We start from the raw sequence: 21191 nt of genomic DNA on the forward strand, positions 1-21191 counted from the left end.
TTTAAAATGCTGGTGACAACTGTTGTGATATTTAGGGGGAGTGGTCTTTATAATCTTTCATCTAAACCTATGAATAGTTAATGAAACTACTAATTTACCAAAGCTTCTTTGAAGTATTTAGATTTATGAGGATGGATCAAATATTTTCACTTATTCAGCTACATGGAGCAACCAGAGAAAGGCTATGTAATTTGTTGGGAAGAGTACTAAGACATGTTTGATAGATTTTATGCTTTAGTTGAAATTATTTTTCAGACCAAAGATGAATAAGTTTTAATTTGGAAACTTTGATTCAACTTACTTGTTACAATTGTTTTTAATAGTCCTGCTCACCACACCATGCACTCAATATCTTCACAGTTGCGCCTCCCCATTCAGTAAACTTCATTATTCTAAACAAGTTTTATTAATTTCACACTGTGGGAATACAAAACAAAAATCATAAGGGTTGTGTGATTTTTAACTATTAAAATTCTATCATTAGCCAAGATCATTGATAAATTCAAATCCTAACAGTATTCATTATCTCAAATCAAGAACTATGGGAGTAAAACCCTCCCGATTTTTCCTCCTGAATTTATTTACTCTCATGATCAAAAAATTAAAATTGCTTAACACATCCAAATATCCTAAAATAAATTATTCACTCCGTGGCATTGAATACACACACACACACACACACACACACACACACACACACAGGAATAGAGAAAAGGTAAGCAACTTTAGGGCAGCTGCTGAATAGAATGTCAAGAAATTGGATCCAGCTGAGAATTTCAATTACCTAATGAGAGTGATCCATTTTCACTCTAATTCGTTGGTCTACTTCATTAATTACTATCATAAATGCTTTAAAAATCACAATTTAAAAGCGAAACAAATATTCAATTGGCCATTTTCTATGATTTTTTTTTTTTTTTTTGTAGAGGGGAGGAAAATTTCAATTCACAAAGGAAACTGTGAAGACTTAAGATGGAGCAGAAACAAAGAACCCTCAAAGATCCCCTACCTCTTTGTTAGTGTACCGCCCAGTGAATAAGACATTACGGTAAATTTTACACAAAATTCAATTTTTATTGATATATTAAAGAGTAAATAAATAACCATTGTACCAAAGTACAGCAAAACTCCAGCTCTACCCCTGGACAGCGATTATTCAGCCTAGGTTATCATTACAGTATTAATAATTTCCCAACCTGGCTGAAATTGCCAGTGAATCAGCCGGCGCCAGGCCCCTCTCCCACCCGCTGCTGCAGTCTGGGCTTGGCAAAGAAGATGTTCAGTGTTTGCGCATTTGTGACTCGCCTTTGCTTTGTGTCTGCAGGTGAGGAGGAGGAAAAGAAGAGAAGCTTGCGGCCGGCGGTCACAGAGCAGCCCTCAGACCCTCTAGCAAGGAGCATCTCCACGGAGGAAGAAGCTTGCAGACCTACTCTTTCAGGCTGCCGGAGGGCCTGAGAGCCGGAGCCCGGGACTCGCGACCGGGGGCGCCAGCCCCTCATGTTCCGCAGAAGGCGAAAATGTGAGCGGGCGGTAGCGGGGAAAGCCCTCCGCCCCCGCCAGGGGGACCAGGGAAGCCCGAGCGGGCTCTTCCCGGGGACGGCGGGGATCCCCTCCTCCGGCCCCGCCCCTACCTCCCCCGGCCCGGGCGCCGATGCAGTTAACCCTACCAGCGCCACAGCGCACTTTTGGCGAGAGCGCAGCGCTAACTATCCGTACTCCAGGACTCTGGAGCCTGGAGTCAGTGAAACAACCAGGCGCTGGGTCTCCTCTGATTCTCTGTGGCCAAACCAGGGCTCATGCCCAGGAGTTTTCCCTAGACGTTGCTGCAGTAGCTTAGCCAATAGCCAAACTTTTTCCTTTCCAGAGCCAGTGCCCCCGCAGTCACTTGGCGGGCAGCCTGCAGCCCACTCTCAGCGGGACGTTGGGGGAGAGGCTGGTGTAGGGCGAGAGGGCTGCTGTTTTGGAGCCCTACAAAGAGTGAGAATGGAGAAGTGGTTCGGGTTTCGCGCTGTACTGGTGCCTGCCCTATAGCCTGAGTGGTCCCATGTGCTGCAGTGCCCGGGGCAGGTGATTCGGACATCGCGTTCGGCATCACTCGGTGGGGCGGCGGCGGCACGCCTCTTATCCCCCATAACCCGGCTGCACTGTGTGGGTGTTCTCGATCCCGGATAGTGCTCAGGGGTGCTCCCAGATTCAGCAGGTGGAATCCACGCCCTCTAGCGCCCTAGCCCTGGCCTCTGACCCCCAGGGTTTTCATTCTGCAGATTCTCCTCCCCACTTCACACACACACACACACACACACACACACACACACACACACACACACACACACACACACAGAGGCAGCCCTAAGCCGCGCGCGCCGCAAACTCAGTCTTGGTCCCCGCAGGTGATGTCATGCCCATTGTTTTGGTGCGCCCAACCAATCGGACTCGCCGCCTGGATTCTACCGGAGCCGGCATGGGCCCTTCCTCGCACCAGCAGCAGGAGTCCCCGCTCCCGACCGTAACGCATTGCGCAGGGTGCACCACCGCCTGGTCTCCCTGCAGCTTTAACAGCCCTGACATGGAAACCCCATTGCAGTTCCAGCGCGGCTTCTTCCCAGAGCAGCCGCCACCGCCACCGCGCTCCTCACACCTGCATTGCCAGCAGCAGCAACAGAGCCAGGACAAGCCGTGCCCGCCCTTCGCGCCCCTCCCGCACCCTCACCACCACCTTCACCTCGCTCACCAGCAGCCGGGCAGCGGCGGGAGCAGCCCATGCCTCCGGTGCAACAGCTGCGCCTCCTCCGGTGCCCCGGCGGCGGGGGCGGGGGCGGGGGCGGGGGATAACCTGTCCCTGCTGCTCCGCACCTCCTCGCCCGGCGGCGCCTTCCAGACCCGCACCTCCTCGCCGCTGTCGGGCTCTTCGTGCTGCTGCTGCTGCTCGTCGCGCCGGGGCAGCCAGCTCAATGTGAGCGAGCTGACGCCGTCCAGCCATGCCAGTGCGCTCCGGCAGCAGTACGCGCAGCAGCCCGCGTCCGCCTCCCAGTACAACCAGTGCCACAGCCTGCAGCCCGCCGCCAGCCCCACGGGCAGCCTCGGTAGCCTGGGCTCCGGGCCCCCGATCTCTCACCACCACCACCATCCGCACACGGCGCACCACCAGCACCACCAGTCCCAGGCGCGCCGCGAGAGCAACCCCTTCACCGAAATAGCCATGAGCAGCTGCAGGTACAACGGGGGCGTCATGCGGCCGCTCAGCAACTTGAGCGCGTCCGGCCGGAACCTGCACGAGATGGACTCGGAGGCGCAGCCCCTGCAGCCCCCTCCGTCTGTCGCAGGAGGTGGCGGCGCGTCCTCCCCGTCTGCAGCCGCTGCTGCCGCCGCCTCGTCCTCAGCCCCGGAGATCGTGGTGTCTAAGCCAGAGCACAACAACTCCAACAACCTGGCGCTCTACGGAGCCGGCGGCGGAGGCAGCACTGGAGGCGGTGGCGGCGGCGGCGGCAGCGGGCATGGCAGCAGTAGTGGCACTAGGTCCAGCAAAAAGAAGAACCAGAACATCGGCTATAAGCTGGGCCACCGGCGCGCCCTGTTCGAGAAGCGCAAGCGGCTCAGCGACTATGCGCTCATCTTCTGCATGTTCGGCATCGTGGTCATGGTCATCTAGACCGAGCTGTCGTGGGGCGCCTACGACAAGGTACAGGCTTGAATCCTTGCCCACCCTCCCAGAAAGGGGTGCCAGGTGGTTGGGATGGGCACTGGCGGGAACTCTTTACCAGTCTTCTCGGTGCGAACCGAAGTGCCTGCGGGAACAGCTAGTGCGGCTAGGACGCGCAAGCCTAGATGGCTAGGCAACTCCGAAAGGAAACCTTTCCGCGTGCGGCCAAAGTTCTCGAGGCACTAGAATGCCTAGCGCTTTCAAGCACATTAAATAAGTGGTTTTGGGAGTCGGTGAGGGAAAGCATGTGTATTCCTCTCCAGTGCTCCTGTTTAGGAGGCCACTTTCAACCCTCAGCGTTTAAACTCAGGAATAACTTCCTCTCGGGTTTAGCGATCCAGGTGAAGCATTTCAGACCTTGATGGTGAGGATCTTGCAGCCAAGCCGCTATTCTTTCCAGTTCTGCGATCCTCCCGCTTGGTTTTGAAGCAAAGTAATCTGACATCGCAGATATAAGACAGCACCCCCTCCCCATCCCGGCGCCCCTTACTGTGAGTTCAGGTCAATTTGCAGGGGACTGAGGGACCCTCCAGGCCTGGAAGGGGGTTAAACGTGCTTCTTTCTTAAAAGTCTTCGATCTGTGTTGCAGGCGTCGCTGTATTCCTTAGCTCTGAAATGCCTTATCAGTCTCTCCACGATTATCCTGCTCGGTCTGATCATCGTGCACCACGCCAGGGAAATACAGGTAACTTAGGTTCTGCTGTTTATGAATGTAGAAAGCCTGGGGGAAAGCAAGGCAGCAGGGCTTTTTCCAAGCAGTCATGTCCTTGCCTAAGGTTACAGAAGACACACGCTGTGTCTTATGGCGGCACCCGACCTGTTATTTCAAGAAGTTAGAAACAAAAGAAGGCAGTGCAGCATGTAAACAGGCAGTAGTTTCTGATATGTGTGGGTTAAATTCTTAACTTTCACCTGTCTTCTGCAGGTAGATTAACCTCTAGACATCAGTCACTACACTTGTTTTCATTAAGCTAATTATGTCTTATCCTTAATCTTCACAGTAAATATGTGTTCTTGTTGGAGATACTTTTCCTGATGAGTAAGTCATTATGGAAGGTCTTGTCTATCTGCATTGTCTTCTACTAAGTAGCATAAAGAAGAAAATAAATAGGTTCCTGATGTTGTTAGCTAACATAAATGTGGGGAAAATTCTAACCTTTTCGAAAATGTTTCTTTACCTAAAGGGTTCCTTAACCTGAAACATTTTTAAGTTTAGTTTATAAATTCATATATCTAGTACTTTAGTACATTCTTAGCTAAAGTCATTAAGTTATTTTTTTTTTTCTAAAGTTGTTAAGGCCACTGCCACTGTGAACTGTCTTGACAGGAAAATGTTTTGTTTTATTTAAATACATCCAGGAGCACTGACAATATTGGTTGCTACTAACAATACCAGAATATTTTGTAAAATTTACTGGTTATTTATTTCAAAAATTAGATTGGAACCCTGCTTAGAATTTACACACACATGTATTTTCTGATCCATTGTTAGGTATTTGGTGGGACTATGAAAACTTCCAAAGTAGGGTGTCTTTGAAAATAAAACATTTTATACAACTTGCTCCATAGAAAGCTTAGTATTAAGTTAAATTAATTTCAAGTTAGTAACCAGCAAACACACTAAATATAGAAAAAACAATTGTAATGATTGTCCAAACAAAGATGACACGTAATCCCAAATGAGAGAGGAATGACTTCATTTTACTTTATATTTGCTAAAACTTTGAAAAGCGTGTTTTTAAAGGCATGAAGTTAGTGAATAGAAATTGAAAGAGTGTTTAGAAATAAATAGTAAAATTGTACTGGCAAAACAGGACAAACACACATTTGATATTTTTTTTCCATTTAAAAAATTTACTTTCGAACTCATGATCCTCCTGTCTCAGCCTCCTGAGCTGCTGGGATTATAGGCGTGCGCCATCGTGCCCAGCCAAATGTTTTTAAATGATACTTCAATGTAGCTTAAACATTATGGGTGTATCTTTTAATTTTGACATAAAGAGTAAATACTTAGAACTAAAAGGAACAAAAATGGCCCTTTGACTCAGTTTGCAGATAAGTCAGAAGATGTGTGTAGCTTTCCAGATCAAGTGGAGACAGTGCAAAGCAAGAGCAGGCCCTTTTCTCCTGGTTCTAGTCCAGAATGCTTCCTGCTGAGTTCTGCTGCTGCTTACCTAAAGCTCCTAAACATGGACATTGCTTTATATGCAGATTCCCACTACATCCCAAAGTTTGGTATATGAATAAGATTAAGTTTAAAATATTATTCTACAATGTTCTTATGTATTTTTAAAAATCAAGTAACTTTAAAATGTTTTACTTAATCTATCTTGGAATGAGAGACCTTGCTGCTTTAAATTATTAGCTTTCCTCGTATTACCTGTTTTTCTGAAAAGCACACAACTAAAAACACATTCATGGGGAGGACATTTACGAGTGATATCTCCAACAAGGTGTCTTCTTGAAAACACTGACTGTTCAAGGGTTATTGGAAGATTTTTTTAAAAATAATGTGTTAAGTCTAAGAGGAGCTTCCAAAAATGAATTACATGTCCTAAAAAAATTAAAAATAAATACCATAGTAGAATTCTTGAAACATTCAAAAACTAATACAGGAAGTTACATTTTTATAGATTATTTTATGTCTAAGGATATTCCTTTCAGTGGCTAATTTGGACTCTTTCTGACATGCAAATACCTAGATATCTATGTTGATTAGAGTATATATAGCCTGGGTAAGAAAAATAAGGACAGGATTGTCTGCAAATAAACACAGTGAACTTCCTTAGTGTAGGGTAACATAAATATCACGGAGTGTTAGGTTTTAAAAATTTGATTAATTTTATAAGATATACAAACTCTTAAACCTGCTACACTTGAGATATCTTTTCAAAAGAGAGTAGTATCATTTAGTTATTTTGATGCAGCTCTGATACTTAATATTTCATCTAGAGGGATTTCTTCCTCTAGATGAAGCTCAAAATTCTCATCTGAAATGTTTTTAAAAGCTAAATAATAAAATATGAAAGGACTAAATAAATTTGAAGACCCTGAGAAAAACAAAAAAGAAGGAGGTTCTAATTAGTCCAAAGAACAGTAAACAATGCTGCCAGAATAGTTTTTAACTCTGAAAGTCAAGTGCACAGTTTTATGTGTATTGATGGAAAATGATGAATTGTGTCCTTTTTAATTTATTGATGTCGATGCTGTATTTCTTTCATAGATGTTTTAAGCTAATGAGCACTTCTCAGTTTATTATAAAAAGCTTCAAATATATTGATTTAGCTTTGAGTTAAGGAACTAAATGCAGGAGTCATGCTGCCATTCAGAGACTGTCATTTACAAAAACAGTCTTAGAATATCGGTGTGATGATTGGATAATGATAGGTAGCTAGTGTGAGTTTCTGGCACATGATACCATTGTCCACTACATTCAGGAAAAGAAGGTGTTTTAGCTGATGTTCAAGCTGTCTGTCTAGTGGAATTGCTTAATGAAGCTTGGGGAGGCCCTGACATTTTCATGGAGAACCTTGGAAAGCAAGTCAGTGTGACCTTTTATAAAATGTTTATATACACTCTGGCAAAATAAAATGGTTCAGGTGAGTCATGGGAGGAAGTGCTTGGATTAAAATAGTGAGATGGGGAGGCTCTGCAAGAACACAGCTCACTAAATTTCAGCTTTGGTGTCATTTTTCAGTACCACAGACAGCTCAATGTACTCGGCTACATAGTTTGTTAATTTCACTAATTACCTTTACTTCCCACAGCCAAAAGTGAAAATCTTTTTTGTTTTGTTGTTGCTTATATAAAATTAGATTGAGTAAAAGCAAAATTTCAGCTAAGTAGATATTAGACTTTTTAAATAGACATTTGGACTTGCTTTCCATATCCATCAATAAAGCAAGAAAAATGAGTGAACTTTAATAAATGCCTTTTTATCTTGACCTTCCAATAAAGAAAAACATGCTGTAGGGGTGGTTTTTACATAATTTGATACTAAATAAAGAGCATTCCTACCTCAAGTCTCAATTTTAAATTACAGGAAAAACAAAAGTAGGATTTCTGATGATTTTTCTTTTGTCCCCACCCCTGCAGAGAGATTGAAGTTATTTCTTGACAGAGTAGGTGTAAAATAAAGTTCAAATACTCATTAAGGTCTTCAAAATCAGAAAATTCTAATGTAGATTTTACTTCATCATTTCAGCTTTATTGTACTATCATTTTTCTTGTGGAAGCAATTTTTTTGGGAGGAGAATACCGAGTATTGAATTCAGGGGTGCTCGACCACTGAGCCACATCTCCAGCCCTATTTTGTATTTTATTTAGAAACAGGGTCTCACTGAGTTACTTAGCGCTTTTCTTTTGCTGAGGCTGGCTTTGAACTAGTGATCCTCCTGCCTGAGTCTCCAGAACTGCCGGGATTATAAACGTGTGCCACCACGCCCAGCTAGAAGCAATTTTAATAGAGTTTAGTTTTTTGATTGATAAATGTGGAATTCTAAACTGGAGGGAAAAACACCCTTAGATTGGTAGTTGATTACTTTTGATTCTCATGGAACTTATAGGAATGATAGGTACTGTACTTTAAATTGGAAAGCGGTTTGGTTTTGGTAACAATATAATTATATAATAAATGGCATTAGGGGAAACACTCTTTTTTTTTCCTTTGGTATCCTTGGCAATGGAATACCTGTGTGTCTCTTTCAAGTTAGCTTTTCAGAGATGGACTATGTAGAACTCTAACTGGAAGAATAGAAATTAAGATTTCACTTCACTTGTATGCAAGGATCACACAGAGGAGAAAGGAGTGAGTGAGGGCAGCGGGCTTAGTGAACTATGAAATCTGGATTGGCTGGAGAGGGATGTCTGCTCACCACTTAGTGGGCTTCACCTCTACTGCGCACCCTGGGGAAGAATGTTCACATTCCCACTCCTACAGGGAGCAAGCACATGCTTCCAGACAATGCAGAAAATACTGCATGCACTTAGTATTCTTGTTAATAAAATAACAATTAAAAGTAATTCGAACAGTACAGAAGAGTTTAAAATAAAAAGCGAAAGTCACCTTCTGTATACTCTCAGTCTTGTTTCTCAGAGGGAACCACTTTTTTAAGTTTCTTACATGTCTGTCCGGAGTTTCAAAAGCAGATATTTAGAAGTATTTATATGCATAAACACTTTGCTTTCATTCCTGAATATGTCTTATGTGTGTTTTTGCCTTTGAGCACCTAGGGACCTAGCTCATTCTTCTTTAGCAGTTGTGTATTATGCTATTTTATGGGTATACTATGAATTATATCGCTGAAAGTTAATAGGCAGTTTGGAGTTTTCTTGGGTTTTGCTCTCACAAGCAATACTAACATGGACATCTTTGTGTATTTGTTTTTAATCTACAAATTTGAATATATATGATAAACTTCCAGCAGTAAGATTGCTAAATAAACATTAGGACTGGGGGCATTGCTCAGGGGTAAAGCAGTTATCTAGTATGCGTGAAATAGGTCATGGATTCAATGCCTAGCACCAGAAAAATGAGAAAATTACACATACACACTGAACACTAGCCTGTTGGAAAGATCAGAGTTTATATTCTCTGCTTCTCAACACTTTATTCCTCCACAGCATTGCGACATGTTTTCTTCACAGTATTGTTTACTATGGAAATTACAAAAAGGAAATTTTTATTATCTCTGTCCTTTTAAGGTATAAGAAGTTTACGTTCTTGGAATAAATATATTTGGAGAAAAATTGTCTAGGGATTAAAAATTAGGCTCCCATTGGCTTTTTTTTGCATCTGTTTTGTGATATCTTGTGGTGCATTATCAAATCTGAGAAATTGAATAATCCTTTTAAACTTGTGATCAGAAGTAAATCTTTGCCAGATTTTTGTTATTTTTAGTTTAGGAAATTTGGAGGAGGCTGGGGAAGATAAAGGAGGCTACAAATTAGAAGAAATGATCTTAGATTGGCTTTAGGTCTATGCTATATCTATGAGGTTGATGAAAATTGTGGTTACAGGTTGACAGAGATTCTGGAAGTTAGTGAGGGGGAAAGCTCCCCAGAACTGCTTTTTGTGTGGCTTTTAGCTAAACAATTGATATCTATATTGCCAGCAGCTCTACATCAGGAGTAATGAGACTCTCAGGCCTTTTGACTTCATGTATACACTATAGTAACGAAATCACTCAGGACTAATTTTCTCGGCCTGCCTGTGTAAAGATCTCTGCATTATTAATGGGAGTGACACTAAATAAAGTGATCCTGGTGTGCTTACAGAGCAGCATCAGAAATGAATGGAGAGTGGAACTTTAAGTTTACTTCGAGTGAGTTTGCTAGAGCTTCCATCCCATTTCTGAACCACGTTTTGTGTGGCTGGAAAAGAAGGGCACTGAGGGCTGTCATCATTCCAAACTACACCTGGCAGGTGGATGGAGGAAGCCTGCATTGATTTAACTTCAGGGGAGTTAATTTGGCCAGGATATAAAGTTGTGGTTTTGTGGGATTTGTATTTGACAAGGTTTCTGCTTTTTAGGAAATACTAGAATATGTGCTATTTGGGGAGTCTATTTCAACATGAAACTTCTTATGAGTTCTGTTTTTAAAACTAGAAACTGCATAGAGGGAACAGACCTTAATCATCATCTGGTCCAGTATCCCATCTACCATGCGAATGCTCTTCATGTTGTCTTTGATAAAAGTAATCATCACCCAGTTGCCTCTTGAAACCTTTTCCTATAAGACTGTCTGTTCTATTCTTAGACAGTTCTTGTTTTTACTAAGACTTTATGTTGAAGTTAGGTCTAGTTTTATTCACTGTATATTCAACATTTTATGAGTTGTTGAGCTCAACCCATACAAAGAGGAATAATATGGTTAGGTCCCTCATCTCTTGTAGCTGACCCTATAAGGAGGTGGGATTAAGGAGAGAGTAAAAGAAAATCCTTGGAAACAAGTAACATGAAAATGTCAAAAGGCCTGAGATAAAAAGTTTGGACTGAGGGTTGTATGTATCAGACAGGAAGATCAGGGGAGGACTTCAAGGAAGTGACATTGACAACTGAAACTTGGAGGAAAAGCAGTATCCAGTATTGGCAGAGTCTGTGGGAACAATCTGGGCAAGGGGTCTCATCATTAAAAGGAGTTTACTATGATTAAACCAATATGGCTCAAGCAGTGACAATACCACACAGGTCAGAGGGTACTCAGGGTCCTGACAACAGATGATCATGAGGCTACGGTAAGGATTTTGAACTTTTTTTTTTCAAAGTGCAGTGGGGAAATCATTGAAGAGTTTTAAATAGAGGAGACTACTGAGCCAAATTAATGTATGAAAAGGGCTTTTTAAAAAAATACTCTGAAGAGATTGCTCAGGTGGTCTGGAGGCTCTTGACAAGTGGTGTCAATAGAGATGATGGTCACTAGACTTGGGTACCAGCAATGGAGGTGAGAACTGGGATGGTATGAGGTCTGCATTGGAGATTGAATGGATTTATTCATGGATTGGATGTGTCAGGTAAGGACAAGGGGCAATGCAAACATGGTCCACAGGGTTCTGGTTAGAGCAGTTGAGTGTATGGTACAGAAAAGGGAAGGCACAAATTGTAGTGTAGGATATGGAATGAGGGACTAGTTTCTGAATAATGTGATTGAAATGCTGCTGATTGTATAATGGGAATCTGAAGCTGGGAGGGAAGGTCTGTACTGGAAATTTAAATTTGGGAGTTTCCAACATAGTATTTAAGCTCATATGAGTTAATCAAATCACTGAGAGAGAAAAGAAAAATGAGAAGGTGGAGAGTCGATTGTCCTCTGACATCTAGAGGTTGAGTAAAGAAGGAACAGGAAAAAAAAGAGGCCAGAACGATTTGCCCCTGAGGTAGAGGAGGCCAAGAGATAGGAGTATTTCAAGGAGAAGGACATTGTGCTCTGTCCTGAATGCTGCCAAAGCCTGTTAATTGGGGTACAGAGCGCTTTTTGGATTTAGCAAGTTGAAGGTCATTGCTGACCTTGACAAGTGGTTTCCGTGGAGTGGTAGAGAAAGAAGAAAAACTGTAATTTCTAGTATAACAGTATAAATTGATTCTTCCTTTCTTGGGATCACAGAGCAAACATTGGTTATGTCCCTTTAAATGCCCTCCTAATTAAATAGTCCCAGTTTCTTTGAATCTTCTCAATCAGCCTTTACCCATGATCACTTTCATCTGCACTTACTCCATTTTGTTGAATTTCCTCTTAAAAATGAGAAGATCGGAAAATGCACCTAGTACTTTTAGATAGGATCTGCCCAGGGAGGTTATTATCTCCCTTCATCAAAAATGCTGCATTATAATAGCTATTGTTCTAAAAGGGTCATTGCTTCACACCGGTGCCAAGTGACACTTGTAAAATTGTTATTGAGCTAAATGTACAATCTTACATTTACTAGCCCTGTTATATAGCATTCTCATTTCAGAGCAGTGTTTTCAGCCTGATAGAATTGTTTGAATCATAGTTATGATGTTTATTTGACAAACACTTGTTTAAATTTGGAAAGTCCTGTGTATGGGCAGTCTATGGAACTGGCAAGACTGTAGGTTCCACATTGGTGCTAGATTCTGTTCCTGAATCATGGTCAATACTAGTAGCTCTTAATCAGTCTTCACACCTGCCATTGACACATATAACATTTCTTTCTTAGTTTTCTGTGGGCTGCAGATTTGAAAAAATGTGTCCATAGCATGAGTGAGCCAGGGTCAGAGCTCAGAATTAGGCCCTCTCTTTGTTGCTCACCTTCTGCTCATTAATGATGCTTGGGATGGCCTTTCCAATACCACTTCATGAACCCTCTTAGCCAGCCCCCATTTCTCTAGTCTTTCTATGAGAATGTCATGACTGTCTCTTCCTTTCCTGAAAGCCACATACTCTGAGTGAACCGCAATGTCACGATCTCCCAGCCCATTAATGATGTCCAAAAAGGACACACAAGTGATTTGCTTATAATTTTAGAAATTCTAATATAAGCTTTATGACCTAATGCCTCCTCTCTTAAAAAGCTTATTCTTATTTCCCTCAGGTTATAAAATTAATAACTATTCATGTTAGAAAATTTATAAAACATAGGAAAATACATAAAATATATAAATTATACTAATATCACCACCCAGAAATGAAGATTATTTATGTTAGAATGTACTTATATGGAGTAGAAGGACATGATATTTGCTATCTAGCGTTATAAAGAAATTCTGTATATTCTATGTAACTTTATATTGCTTTTACTCTACCATTAAGTATTCTGGATAGTCACAATTTTTTTACCGCGTAGAGATCAATTATTTTTCTTATTTTGAACCCTTAGGAAAAGTGAATATTAGTGTACTTAAAATAATTTTTTATAAGGAATACCCCTGGAAACTAACTTTTCTGAGCATTTCTGATGATTTCCTAAAGATAAACTGTGATGACAGATTATTGAATTACATGAAATTATTGAAAGCAATTGATAGTTTGTAAATTGTCTCCTTAAATGTTTATGTTGCTCCTTTTATTATTGAAGTATTTACAAACTACTTCATTAAATAACTAATGTGGCTATATTCCATATATATGTGGAGTGTCTAGGACTCATGTACCTGCTAGGACCTTGAGTATGTGACCAATGTACACAGCTAGGACTTTGCTGTGTGAATCTGGGAAATTACCTTTCTATAGTTTCTTTTGCCTTGCCATTTCTTCATGATCTTGGCTTTTAAATATTGAATAAGAGTTTTAGAAAAAGGGTGTCCCTGTTTAGTAGTTAGAGTTTATATAGAAATACCATGAAAGCATTATTGAAAGATAACTCTGTCCTCAAATGTTCTCAATTCATTTTGGAAAGCTATAAAACCTATACTTTCTGAAAATTTTCTCTGTAAATGTGCCTTCAGGGAAGAGTGATCAGTCTCTCCTTTGGTTGTTTACTGTTTTTGCAACATAGTCTCCTGGCTTTGTGCACTGCCTCTGGGGCTAGTCTGTCTGAGCTCCTTCCCAGTTCTGCCACTAATTAGACATGTGACCTTGGACAACTTAGGTAGTCTCTCTGAACATCAGTTTCCTTGTCAGGAAAATGGAGATTACAGAATACCTCTCTCATCAGATTATTACGGAGATTGAGTTAATATACTTAAAGCACTTAGAACACTACCGAGAATGTGGTAAGGGCTGCTTACAGGTCAGCAGCTAGTTATTGTTAGCTGATTTGGAGTGGAAGGGGAGGAATTGGAGCCCAGCCAACTCTGGCCTTTGGGAAACAGTGATAGTTGTTTTTCTTATCAAATTTATGAGAGGGAACAGAAAAAGGTGGGCATGCCCATTAGTTTATCAACAGCACTTGGGGTGTGGGTGTGTTCCTCTCCATGTGCCTGTGGGTGCACCCTTGCATATTTATAGTGAAAACTTTGATCTCCATTGAAGTCAACCTCCCCCTCTCCCTCCAAATAGAATGAGTTCAGATTCTTCCTGTGAGAAAGTTGGCTGTCTTAGCAGGGAAGGGATCATTTTGGTCACTGGGTTTCACATCTATAAAAGATTGTTCAGATACTGTGATGTGATGTCTGTTTGTGCCAAAATGGCCATTTTCTCCCCTTAACCTACCACAGACTTGATTAGGCCCCTTCAGAGGGATATTAACTTCTTCAGGCTTCACAGCTGACTGCATCTCTGCATCACTAATTAGGACCCTGGTGACTTAAAAAAGAGTTAAGGGAGTCTCTCTGGAAAGTAAGCAAAGGGAATAATTTGGATAATGGAAAATTCTGATATGAAACTGTTGCTAGAAAGGATGTGAGGTGGTTAATAGCGAAAGGTGTGTGCGGAAACTGCTGTAGTGGGCAGCACTTTCGTCTGTGTCCTCTGCAGGTCTACGGTTTATTTAAATAAAACACTTTCCTTTTTCTGGGGCTGGGCTTTCTTCTGGCAAGCATTAGGCTTACTATGTCACAGGGCTTACTATGCAGTGTTCTATCAGAATTGGGAAGAATTTTTGTGTGTCAACGTGACAAGTGATATCTCAAAATATTCTTGGTATGGTGGAGAATTTTTTTTTTTAATCAAGGAGCTTGCATTTTATGTTTCATTTCAAATAGACATATGTTATACCAGCTTTGGGGTTGGAATAATGCATTAATATTAGGGTAGTTTGGGTCTTTGCTTTTCGAATTCATAGAACACATTAGGATTTACACCTTGTACACTTTTAAACTTCACCATGCAGACAAGTTCTAAGAGCCAAAGTTCTAAATCAATAATTTCTCCTTTGCTTGCTTAAAAATGCTGACCATTTGTACCTGGTTATGTGTTTACCCACCACAGCTGTCCTATATTAAGATGAGCTTGCTTCCAAGTGATTTGATTATTTGGATGTGAGTATGTAGCTTTTACTGTTTGGTCGCTGAGATATTCGTCTTCTATCAGCAAGCTTTCATAATCCAAGGAAATCCTATGCAAATGTTTGCACATTAGTTTTGACACAAACATACTGAAGTTTTGAGAAAAGGCATAAAGTAGTATAGTGGACTCATCCTGGTTTCGACCTTGAATAGCCCTTTACTTAGAATATTGTCTGTTGTCATGAGGGATAAACAACTACATGGGTCCTAATCCTTAAGCTATTTAATTTTTTTACTGAACGGCTGAGGGAAATTATATCCTAGGATTAGATTTATTTTAATGAACACAGATTATTTAAGATGTTGAAAAATAATAATTAGACTGATGTTTATTGAAATTGTATGCATATGTCATTTACCAACAGTGGTTATAGGATTTATAATAATTGTCTAAGGATTAAAAAAAAACATACTTAGTGCTTTTAGATATGTACCCAGGCAAAATTACTAATTGAAAGCGTAATTCTATTTATGTGGAAATAGCCATAGAATTTTAAGACTGAAAGTTGGACTTTTAGAAACTTACCATGGGCCAGTTTTCATGTAGTTAAATCACTCCATACTTGGAAAAAGTTCTGATATCAAAGAGCAAAAATTCCTACCAGTCTTTTGAGGTTTAAATCTAGCTTACTCCTGGAACCTATTGGTAATATTGCAAATTTTAATGCTTTTTTGAAAAACACTTTGAATTAGAATTTTCTTTCTTTTTCCCTGGTCTTTTAGTCAAGAACCTCACTCTTTATTCTTATATGTCAATATCAAAGAGGATATTTCATGAATATGTGTTTGAGCAGACTTTTAAACAGTGGTCATATAAAGAGAAATCTCTAATATACTTGGTTTGGGACAGGGGAGTATCAACACATATTCATGGATGAAAGCTATTTTCATTTCTTTGATTTGGTATTCACCAGACATGAATTGGCATGAACACACTTTATACATAAAGATATGAAAAAATGTGCTGTATATGTGTAATAAGAATTGTAATGCATTCCACTGTCATGTATTTAAAAAAACCAATAAAAAAGAAACTGCAAATAATTGTATGAATACATCTGACTGAAGGATGTGAGTAAAGGAGGGACTCAGAAAAGAGAAATTGAATACTTACTATATCCCCATTTGATTATTTCTCATTAGTATACATATTATTATCATGCTCATTTTGTAGATCAGTAAACTGAGTCTCAAAGAGTAACTAACCTAATATTACAGTGCTGTCAAATGGCAGGATTAGTAATTCAAACCCAGATCTGTCTGATTCCAGAGTCCAAGTCATTAACCAAAGGAAATATTGAGGGTTTTCTTCCTCAATAATTTTAAATCCACCCATTTTCCACCATTTTCCTATGGTATTTACATCTCCTTTGTGTTATAATTATATTAAGTTTTCAAGCCTTGCTAAAGATTGCTATGTGCACAGCCCTTCAGTGAGCCCAGGGCTCCCAGCATAAAGTCAGACCACTTTGACCAACATGCGTCCCTACAGCCCACACCTTATGACATCCAGTTTTTGCCTGGATCTACCTTACATTTTCTGTCATATTGGTGTGATTGGCCGTATGCAGCTCCTCCCAATCCTTCACTCCACCCAACTTAACTAGACACAATGAGCATACCTGGCATGCTTCTGCTCCTGCATTTCTTGGCTGTTAGCACTGAGCCTCTCACCTCTGATTCCAGATCCTCCTCTGTGTTGATTCTCAGAAAGCATTTGTAACTCCTCTCATGGTACTAAATTTCCCTCTAGCAAGTCTTAGTACATGTTCCCCTTGACTATAAACTTATGAGAACCAGAACTGTGTTAGTCTTATTTACCTTTTTTTTCTTACAGAGCTGCTAATTGAAGATAACTCCAAATAAATATTTCTAAACAAATATGAATATTTATCATGTGAATTATTTAATAAGTGAATACAAATTAAGACCTAGAATCAAATCTCAGTTCTTCCACTTACCAGTCTTTTTTACCTCAGAAATGTCAACCTGTTGGGCATAGTGGCAGGTGCCTGTAATTTCAGTGACTTGGGAGTCTGAGGCAGGAGAATTGTAAGTTCAAGGCTAGCCTCAGCAACTTAATATGGCCCTAAACAGTTGTGTCTCAGCATTTAGACACCCCTTGGTTTAATCCCTGATATGAAAAAAATAAAGTCTCAACATGTTTGAACCACTTTTTTGTAATCAGATTGCAAATCATCATCATTGACATCATTATCATCATCAATGTCATCATCACAGTGGCCACACAGGGTTGTGAAACTACCAACTAAATATATAGCCATCCTGCTTTCTCTCTTTGAGTTTTGTGTAGCATTCTAAGAACAAAAGGCAGTGTTTTGGTTATGGGAATGGGAATCAGTAAATACATTATTGCACAACCAAGGACAGTGCTTTTTCTATTCGTGAGTGGAATTCATCTCTATAGGATTGGCTCTGAAAACTTCATTTGCTTCCCCCCCCCCAAATTTGATCAAATTTCCACCACATAGTTTCCCAGTTCCTTTCCTATGAACATAATATTAAAGCCAGTAACCACAAACAGTGGGCCATGTCCCAAGGGCTTGCCATTGCTGACTATTTTCAGGGACAGGAAGAGTTCTGCTATTTGTAAAGGTGAAAGGCAAGGTCATTTATGAGAGAACAGGGAAATCTGATTAAGGGGAAGAAGAAGAAAAAGTCAAAGCCAGGATACATTGGCATTCATACACCAACAGTATCACTCTGACAAGGCACTTGACAGGAATAAAGTAAGTTATAGTGCTTCACTAAAAAGGGTGATTTGAAGTTTCTGTCCTGGGGATATTTGGAGATGAGGCAGGATTGAACTCAGGGGCACTAAACCTCCAAGCCACATCCCCTAAGTCATATTTTTATCTTATTTAGAGACTGTGTATCACTGAGTTCCTTAGTGCCTCACTTTGCTGACGCTGGCTTTGAGTTTGTGATCCTTCTGTGTCAGGCTACTGAGCTGTTAGGATTACAGGTGTATGCCACCACTCCTGGCTTCCATCATTATTCCATTATGAACTATATATTGACATTTAGTACCAAGCATAATTACTTGCACAGAGTTTGCACTGAATAATATTTGAGGAATAAATGATAGAGAAATACATATAATGTTGAAGAAATATTTGAATGTCTTTTTGGTACTTAATAGTAATATTTGAGGAATGTTATTAGATGATGGACAACATTTGTGAGAAAGAAACAAATTAGGCACTCCAGATATAGCAAATCACTTCTGTAGATGTTCCCTTATGGATGAGAAGGAGTATGTCTGTGAAATCTTCTGTTCCCCAGCAGAAGGGAATTGACGATTGCTGGAAGGAAAATAAAAATAGAAAGCTGAGAATGTTGAAAGACATTAAACACTAGCCTGAGAATTGTGCCCAATTCACCAGACACTATAAATTTCCAGAGTGAAATAGGGTAATGCTTCATTCTGTAAAGCACCTCAGTGAGATTCTGTCTCTAAATGAAATATAAAAAAGGATTTCACCAAGAGTTCTCACATTCACTCTCCACACTCACATTGAACAAGATAAATTGAGAACTATTGAGTTCAAGAATCAAGTAAGGCAAAGACCTTGGCCATTTCTGACTCATTCCCAGGAATCTGCAGGACATTTTGTAGTAGCTGCAGTGTAGACAGGCACTGGATCTCCCTCTGGGCTGCACTCAGGGGCACTGTGGCACTTAGTCCATCTAAATATGAAAAACTTACCTCCTGGGAACACAAGGAAACAATTACCAGGGGGGAAAAATGAGCCAGCTCCCTGCTAAAACCATGAAAGTCTGTAGGTAGCAGAAGAAATGACTAAGAGGTGTGAATCCTAGCTTCATTTCTGAAAAGATCATCAAATAACTCATTGTGTGGCTAAAGGCTTGTGTTCTTTCTCTTTAACCTGGGCATTTTTTTCTATCATTAAAATGAGATCATACACACCTCTTGGTAATAGATTTATTTGTAATCTCCCATTCATCAGAACGATAGCAGATAGACCTGAGTTTAGTTCTGGTGATATCACTTAAGGGCTGTACATGTAGAAGGCAATTTATCTGAGCGTTATGAGTTTTAATTTCCTCATCTGTGAAATGAGGGATAAAAATACTAGAAATCTAGAGTTATCACATGGGTTAAATGAGAGTGTAAGTAAATAATTTAGCACAGTGCCTGTGATGCAGTTAAGACTGTGGTAGTTTTGATACTCATACAAGAGTTTTTAAAGGGTTTGTCTCTAATTCTTTGTGACTTCTGGATGTAGGAGGATTTTACACACTAGGCAGAGACTTGCAGGACCAAGGTTCTGAATTACTCATGAAAACAGGTTCTTCTCAGGTAGATCTCTTTTCAATGGAGGCTCCTACCTAAGCCTCTTTGCCAATGCAACATGAATCAGTGACTTCATTGTGCTCCCCAAGGGCATCCTTCTGCTTGAAGATTCATCATTTCATAGTTGCTAAATCAATGCCACACCACTCCCTTTTCAGTGAAGAAAAGTTCCTTGCTAACTTACTAAACCTAAGGCACACAAATTGTCAGACACATCATGGATTTATAATTTTACCTGCATAATAATAAGGAATTTAATTATTTCTGTATACCTACAAGAACTTTTATCTATAATAGTTTAATTACTTATCTTTCTTCATGCTAGACTCTAACTTCCTCAAGGGAAGGGGCCATATCCTATTCAGCTCTGAAGGACTTACCCATGGAAGGCATGATAGGTGAAAAGAGGAAAGAAATGATGACTTTAGAAGAGCTGAGTGACAACCTGTGAGATTGCGTGTTTTCAAACATGTTCATCTTTTGACTCCAAGCTAGTGAAGAAGCATAAAGAACTGAAGGCCTTTCCAGCTTAAATACAGCAGCTGAAGGCAAACTGCATGGAAATGTATGACCACTAAGTGGCTCCAAAGGGCAGCAGACACAAAGGCCCTAAGTTTACTTTTTAGGAAACAATAATAACATTTTATTTCTCCAAATGTTAGGAGATTCAAGAGTGAAAGAAATATGATGTTGAGGAAGATTCTTAGGATGAGGGTCCTGAGAATGAACTACCACTTAATCAAATAGAGTGATAAGTAAGAATGCAATTTAAAATCAACTAGCAAGAGGTCCCTAAACAGTTCCTTCTTGGCCTGCAAAGTTCAATTACTTCATTATTCTAGAACTACAGAGCAACATTCATTTCTATACAGCAAACCACAAAAAGAGCTAAAAGTAAACAAATGGAAAGAGAGAGGAATGCTCATAGCACCTACCTAGACAGAACTCAATTCCATCCCTAAATTTACAGATTCACACACATGTGTATATGAGCTCTAGAGTCAGAAGTGGGGGCAAACAGGTAAACCTACTGAGAAGGGATTATGGTCTCTGAGGAGTTAAGAAACATCAATACTGGGTGTGATCCATGTTATGGGAAGAGAACATAAAATTAATGGAAAATGAGGAAGAAGACTCACCTCCAGCAGAGGGCATTTCAGTGGAGCAATTTCATTTCAGTGGAAACTGGGAAAGGTATAGACCAAATTTTTATGCAACTTCAGGCATTTAAAGACCCCTTGATGCTGTATTTTAAGTCTTTCCTAGTGCTCCTAGCTTGGATTAAAATGCCCAATGTAATCCATCTCGTTTGCTTTGTTTTACCAGATGGAAAACAAAACCTAGGAGAGGGAAATCTTCCAACTCAGGACACTCCCAGCCAGGTCTCTCCAATCCTTGTCCCAGTACTTTTCCCATAAAGCCACAACTATCAATATACTTTAGTTTCACTTCTCTGCATCACAAGGTCAGTGACATCAGAATACCTCTTCAAGTCCAGGAACTAGAAACTCAGCAGTGATTTTTGTGAGGCTTCATCACCAGAAAAGCCACATGCGGAAACTTTTAGGCTAGAAGTAGTTCTTCCTATCACTAGTCTTGTCCACTCACAAGTTCCCTTAAGCTTCCCTCCTGAAACAACCTTCCTCTAAGCCTCCCTGGCTCATGGACCTTCAGTGAGATCCCTTGCCTGGATAACATACTTTCCAGCAGGCATTCAAGATCTTTCATGATGTGGTACCAGTATGTT

General features: G+C 40.5%; 1 protein-coding gene across 2 annotated transcripts in view; it reads left to right on the plus strand.

Annotated features, from left to right (window-relative positions):
* Positions 1–1347: 1347 nt before the first annotated feature.
* LOC144364874 (small conductance calcium-activated potassium channel protein 2-like) overlaps positions 1348–21191 on the plus strand; it is a 44536-nt gene continuing 24692 nt past the window's right edge. The window contains exons 1-3 of one of the 2 annotated variants that reach the window (XM_078014908.1): positions 1348–1519; positions 2391–3679; positions 4290–4385. In XM_078014908.1, the coding sequence (XP_077871034.1) occupies positions 1498–1519; positions 2391–3649 (1281 nt within the window). In that variant the 5' untranslated portion in view covers positions 1348–1497 and the 3' untranslated portion in view covers positions 3650–3679; positions 4290–4385. Of the gene's footprint in view, positions 1520–2332; positions 3680–4289; positions 4386–21191 lie in introns of those variants that run through there. The other variant, XM_078014911.1, reaches the window with a different exon arrangement.

Source organism: Ictidomys tridecemlineatus, chromosome 1, assembly GCF_052094955.1.
Source record: "Ictidomys tridecemlineatus isolate mIctTri1 chromosome 1, mIctTri1.hap1, whole genome shotgun sequence".
Lineage (NCBI taxonomy): Eukaryota > Metazoa > Chordata > Mammalia > Rodentia > Sciuridae > Ictidomys > Ictidomys tridecemlineatus.